Below are 7,148 nucleotides of genomic sequence, written 5' to 3' on the forward strand. Positions count from 1 at the left end.
AACCAATGCGTTTTTAATTCGACGGAAAACGCTGCGGAATACGCCGTGTATAACCCTAGCCTAAGGTGGGAGCTACACTGTCGTCTCGCACTCTCGCGGGCTCGTGAATAATACGTAATAAATATTCACGCAAAATAGTATACGTATATTTCTAACGTAAATACACCCACCCGAATCTAAAATACCAAGTTATTTTCAGCACATTTTTTTTAAAAAATTTTATCATAGAATACAATTATTAAACAGAATAAGAAATGTATAACGGTGTTTGTTAAATTTACAAATTTTTCCCGGTTTTTCTTGTTTGAAAAATAATTCCCTGACTTTTCCCGGTTTGTGGCAACCCTGAAAATATACTTATTTATTACAGCACTTAAACAATAAATTGAACTTATGGTTACAACATTTTATCTTGAGCTCAAAGATTATTTAAATAATCGATGTGTTTATTATTATTATTATTTTTATAACTGCCACCTCAATCGAAAATATTTTGAACCCGAGCAATTTTTAAAAATTTGGAACATATTAGAATTTTGATCAAAATTCAAATGAAATATATTTTTTCAATGAAATCATTTTATACTTACAACACGTATTATACAGTATAACACGATTTTTATCACAAATAAAATCATTCACCTCTAACTTGATGTACGAACACCACACAATAAGCATTAAGTACTTAAGATAAAAACACAAGCAAAGGCAAATGGGTTCGAATAAAGAGGTAACTCACATCCAACGGCAACGCTGTTGAGACACACCCCGACCTCAGAGGTTTGTGATACCAGCGAGGGTGGACCACTAGTTTCCAAGCTCGTCGGTGGCGGGGTGGGAAATGTCGACGAATCACTTGACGATGTGGATAACAACTGAGCAGTACTCATGTTGTCATAGCTGTGGTTTAGACCCAGTTGGTCGTCAAGTAACAGCACGCAATAATAGGTATCTCGGCCTGCTGGTGGATTGGAAATGCGCAATTGAGCGGCCGTTGCGTTGATAATCGTCATGTACTGTCTGGACACGCGTTCGGCGTTCTTGTAGAACAGGATCCGCTGGCTCGGTGTTTTAGCTTCACCGCCATCGTTGGTGTCATTCCGAAACAGGTGTTGCACATTTTCATTGTCGGGATCTAAGACGCACGTGATTTCCAAGGGGGTGCCGGAACCGTATTCAATGACAATATCACCTCTCGGAACGGTTACTAAAATTATCAACAATATATTTTCTCGATTAACACACTGCATAAGCATTTAATAGATATCTGAATGATAAGTGTCGTCAAAAACCGAGCAAAACACACTAAATTAAAAATAATAGAAATTTTCTAATTGCAATTAATTTTCTTTGTATATAAATCGTAAAATATATACAAAGAAAAGCATAATTTATTTATAAAAAAAAACAAATACAAATACTTGCACGTAAATAATTAGAATATATTTATTATAATTGATTTTAAGATAATATGTGATTCTATAATAAATAAATACCTGACTACTGATTCAATAAAATACCAAGATTATTATACCTAATAAATCCAAAACATTTTTAAATGTATATAGAAATATATTTTTCGATTAAACCGCGTCGTTTTGTCTGAGGTGCATATTACTTAGGTGCATGCATATATAGCGTATTGTATTCTACATAATAATACGCAATAATATTATATTGTCTGGCAAGGGCGGGAAATTAGCTATTTCAGTGGCGAACGACGGCCGCATATCGCACAAGACTGAAATTGCCTTCCCGCACGAGCCACACATACTATTTTTTGTCACGCCTATGCGTCCATCGATCACGTCATCACGGCAAACGTAATGCAGTAATGGGAGCAATCCAACAACCAGACTATTCTACGAAAACAATATCTCATGAAAGAAACGATTTGGCTTTATTTATTTTAAGCATCATGCAAGGAGGTTATATAATATGAATATAAGATGTAACCAAAAGTTTATGTTTTGTAAGGACCGTGTTATAGATTTTAGTGTCTGGTTGTGCACATGATACGCGTGATATTTATATGCGCGCTCATTACTTTTGGGGATTTCCATTTTACCGCCCGGCACTTTTTGAGATTTCCACTTTACTGTCCTGCACTTTTTGGGATTTCCACTTTACCACCAGGCACTACGGGGATTCCCACGTTACCACCCGCTGGACGGAAAATGGTCGCTTTCAAGCGTTTCAACCGTCATCGAAAACTAAACTTTTGGTGCAGGCGTGACAAAAACTATATTGCATAACAGTTACTGTACAATATTCGTAATCTTTAATGATATTATGCATATTAAATTTTAAATTTTACTTTTTTTTCGGATATTCAATAAACTATAATTATTATAATTATTTATTGTTGATGCCAACACTTTTAGCGACGCTTGTTATTTTTGACCCGTAATTTACGTACCTAATAATTATAATGATTTCTTACTCTATTAATAATATAGTTTGGTTATTTTTTCCTCGCTAAAATGGACTACATTATCGAAACCGTAAAAAATGACAGAACTATTTTGCGCTTATATACAAAAAAAAAACTATATAAGATCATAATAAGCAATGATAGTTTAAGTAAATAACGGGATGATAATATTATATCATATATAATATTATATTGTATCGAAATAATCTTTTTCCTAGCTATTTCTATAATAGTTCACAATAAGTAGGTTATACCGCTCTGCTGCACAGTATGAGTCGAGTACACTCGACATTGAGTAGGTCACTGTAATAGTGTAATAGAAGTGCTCAAATTTGAATTCATAAATCATTGAATACGAATAGTTAATTCTGATAGGAGGTGGTCTGACAGCCTATAATCATAATACCTATAAATATATATTGCTATTAATTATTACAGTAATTTATTATAATATATAATATAGAATAAACTATAAATAGGCAATAGCAACTTAATGTTTAGAAAATGTCATTGTGTACATAAAAAATCAAATTTATATTATATTGTTCAGATTTTTTGGTTCAGCAGTGAAGTTTTAACTATACAAACTGAACACTACGAAATAATTTTAAAATTACCGTGATTTCAACTAATTATGTCAACATTTTAACTTTAAACCTTAATAAAAATATAATATCCCTGTGTATATTTAATATTTTGTAACCATATAATAAAAACTAATGAGGAATTTTGTGTTAAATTTTCAAACTTTTTGTCAGATCAAAATTTCTGCTTTAATGCTTATAGAAAAAAAATCCAAATGTCTATATATGGCAGTGTAGCACAGAGTTAAGATATTTTTAACATTATACCAAGTGTACAAAATGATATTATAAACATTTGGTGAATATTGTAACTTGCAATTACATAGGTATATAGTTATTACGGAATTATAACTTAATAAGAAAACCGTTTAATGAGAAATTACACACACCATTGTAAAAATAGTACATTTATCGCTTCGCTCGGAATCTTAGATGAACATGTCAGATCAACGATTAAACAATCATATACAATAAGTATGTATAGTATGATTTTAACAAATACCTGTACTAAGGTATCTAGAGTTTTCCAAGTGATTTATGTAAGTACAACTTATTCACAATAATTTACAAAAACAAACGATATTGATGAATAATGTCGTGAAATTCGACCGACCGTAAAAGGCAAATAAGATGATATTTAAATTTTTTTGTTTATTAATCAATAAAATGTATAAGAGCTTTCGCCGCTATCAGAACAGTTGTATCTCGTGTAGTAGGTATTCGTATAACAGTTAGCTTTCAAGCAAAGCGTGCGGTCAGGTCAGCACACTCACAATATCCGAATGAAACAGTTCCGGAAAAAAAACTCTTGTGAACCATCCACATCTCAAATGACACACTTAGTGACGAATGGTCTTCGCTGTTTTTGAAATTGGCGTTTCTAATTATTTCAGTTTCGTGATGTCCACGGTTTTTTTTTTTATTCGCGCGAATTGACTACACCAAAATTCAAACAAAGAGAATCTCGTCATGCCGTCCGCAGCAGGTTAAGAACGTTATTAAATATATTGTACAATAATATAATATATTGTAGTGTTAAATTTAGAATATAAATAATTAGTAGTATCATACGCCAAAGTAGTAAAAATACGCCAAGAGTCCAGCCAGTTGGTCGTGTTCAAATGGTGCCGTCAAGTATACTACGTATATTATATTATGTTCGCAATAAACTACAAAAGCTAATGGTTTCAATATTTTTTTTTAAACATATTTTATCTGTGGTTCTGGCTGTAGTGTATTCGTTGTCAGACACGACGTTGTCACTTTTACCAGCACCAATAAGAAGAAGAAATCATTCACAAGCAGTCGCACTATAGTAAAACAAACAAAATAACTAAAACGTACGGGATACAGTCGATTCGATATCTGAAAGTTATCACAATACAGGCATTGATTTTTTGAAATATTATCGCCGTCGATGGCGAGTGAAATGTGGTTAACTGATATGATATTATAGTATACTATTGAGTGTAAATTATATATTTATATATTATATTTTAAGTCTACTAGTTTATACTCAATTATTATAATTTATAATAGGTAATGGGCGATGAAAACGGTTTTAAAACCTCAGATAGGTATGTGTATTTTTACTAGTAAACAGTAAGAAATTGAGCACCCGTCACCATTTTAAAATGTATTACTAATGAGTTAACCAAAACATTGGGAAATTCATGCCACATTTTATAATAGATATAAATATTATTACGTCTTATTATACTAGTTTACTACGAATAATCTCAAAATGTACCTTTAAGATACCTACTGCATTGTTTCCTAGGAATTTGATTTAATAAATTACATATGTTGCATAATATTTACTTAGTATATAATATTGATAAAAGGCTTATTTTGTTTGCAGTATCTTCACCCTGATACCTATTTGAAAAAAATTATATTATTATCTTATATAATACATGTATAATAGATGGAAAACTTAAGTAGGAATACCATTATTGTAATATTTCATGATAATGGTTTTTGTTAGTGTTGGTAAATCAATATTGTTATTGTTATCATTAATTAAAAACAATGAAGATACTGCATTTTCTAAAGTTTGTGTAAGTATAATATTGCTGTTAGATAAAATAATCGTCCTAAATACAAAAAGCAGCACCTTTCTCCTTAAAAGTTGAAATAAAGTCGAAAACAATCGATTTATTACCAAAAATGAGATGTTAAAACAGCCGTATTTTTGCATCTGAAAAGTGCAAAGTTTAAATGACACTGATAAAAAAATATCGCAAACGATTTGTAATGAATGAAAAAAAATAAAACTTACAAAAAAAAAACCATTTTGTACAGATTATATATTTCTCTTATAAAGTGGCGATCGTGGGACAAAATCGTAGCACGCTACTCGATATTTTCCATTTCCAAGAAAATGTATGAATCATAAATATGTATTAATAAGTAACCATTAATTGTAAATATACCTATTGGGAATTAGGTAATTTTCACATTTTTACAAATGTATGTTAAACAATGAATATCAATAATTGCAACTAATTTACTGTTGAATTGCTAAACAAATAAACTGTATATACTGTATTGAACAATTTAAATACTCGGGTACATTTTGTATATACATATACCCAGACCATCATACCTAATGTAAAATTGCATACAAGTATTAAGTATGTACCTAACCTCCTAATATTATATCCAAATTGAAATATTTAGAAATACGTTATTTTTCAGGTTATTACTGTTATCTGTCTTTTTTTTATGAATATTCACCTCTAAGTGACTAAGTAAGAAATATCAGTTTAAATATTATAATATAAATTTGGTTGAAGTTGCTATCTATTTTATATTTTGCAGTATACACCTTTAATCGCGATTTTCATTAATTAATCATTTATTTTGCTATGAATTTATCGAGTTATGTTTAGGGAAGGCTGTCGAACTAAACATTGTAACTGCTATGAACTTCAATATTTTCAATACAACCGACTAAGTGCACTTCCGAAATTCAGGCTAGGGTTTAAAATTGTATACATTATATTATAATGAAATAAAATAACATAATATAGTAATATATATTAATAATTATTTTATTTTAAGTTTAAATCGTTTCCATTATTATAGAAACGCATAGTGTATACAATGTATTTTTAATAACTAGCGCAGTTGTTATTTTTTAATGGATTTACATTTTATTTTATAATTATATAATTAATACAATTGTTGTATAATAAGCTGAAGTGTTATTAATTAAGTCTAGCTTGATGTATTTTGTGGAGAATCCACCCACAATAATATTAGGTAGGTGTAGCTATGAATATCGCCAATAATATGTTATAAGTAGTAGACGAAGACATCGTCATTTGTCAGAAAATGTAATACAATTGCATTACAAATAGTGTTCTGTAGAATAATTTTTACCTAAGAGATTTAACAGCCAAGTGTTAAAAGCAATTCGTATTCTTACCTCCAGCTGATTTAAAACCCGGGCCACAGGTTATTGAAGTATTCGCCAAATTCACTAATAGTGATACCGACATCAGTGTTATCCATGGCGGTCTTGGTGGCCACCAACTGTGTCGGTGACTTCTTATGTATTGTTCCCCCATGTTTACATCTCCATTACCATATTGTAATATATTATTGCGTTCAATAATACCTGTAATAAATAACAAATGGTATTAAAAAAAAAAAAACAAATTTGACGTTTTATAATATTTGAGCAATAATTACACGGAACGAAATGCTTACAAATTACAAAGGCAACTCCAATATATTTTATATTAAATACATTATGAAACAATGAGCTAATAATAGCTAATAACCCACTCAATAATTATTTAAAATTTTCTACTTTGTTTATGTATAATATATATATGTATATATATATATATATATATATATATATATTAATGTACAAGATCCATCAATTTAATTTTAATCATAAAGCATTTACTTCAAACATCCTTCCACCGAGTTGCGTCTAAACACAATATATGTATATGTATAATGTATATATATTTACAATATAATATATACGTTAAATAGTTGAATGAGAAATGTTATTAAGTAAATAATCCTTTAGTCTTTTAGATTTACCGATATACAAAGCAACTAGCAAGTTAAATTTCCGCATGGTTTGTTAAATTAATTCATAGCTATGT

The 7,148-nt window shown here is 29.9% G+C and overlaps 1 protein-coding gene across 2 annotated transcripts in view; it reads right to left on the reverse strand.

Moving 5' to 3' along the window:
* Positions 1-7,148, reverse strand: part of LOC100163919 (domeless 2) — a 103,036-nt gene that overhangs the window by 20,772 nt on the left and 75,116 nt on the right. For both annotated transcript variants that reach the window (XM_029485176.1, XM_029485178.1), the window contains 2 exons: positions 6,452-6,643; positions 740-1,207 (listed from right to left, as the gene is read on the reverse strand). In XM_029485176.1, the coding sequence (XP_029341036.1) occupies positions 740-1,207; positions 6,452-6,593 (610 nt within the window). In that variant the 5' untranslated portion in view covers positions 6,594-6,643. The remainder of the gene's footprint in view (positions 1-739; positions 1,208-6,451; positions 6,644-7,148) is intronic.

This window comes from Acyrthosiphon pisum, chromosome X (assembly GCF_005508785.2).
Source record: "Acyrthosiphon pisum isolate AL4f chromosome X, pea_aphid_22Mar2018_4r6ur, whole genome shotgun sequence".
In the NCBI taxonomy this organism is placed as follows: domain Eukaryota; kingdom Metazoa; phylum Arthropoda; class Insecta; order Hemiptera; family Aphididae; genus Acyrthosiphon; species Acyrthosiphon pisum.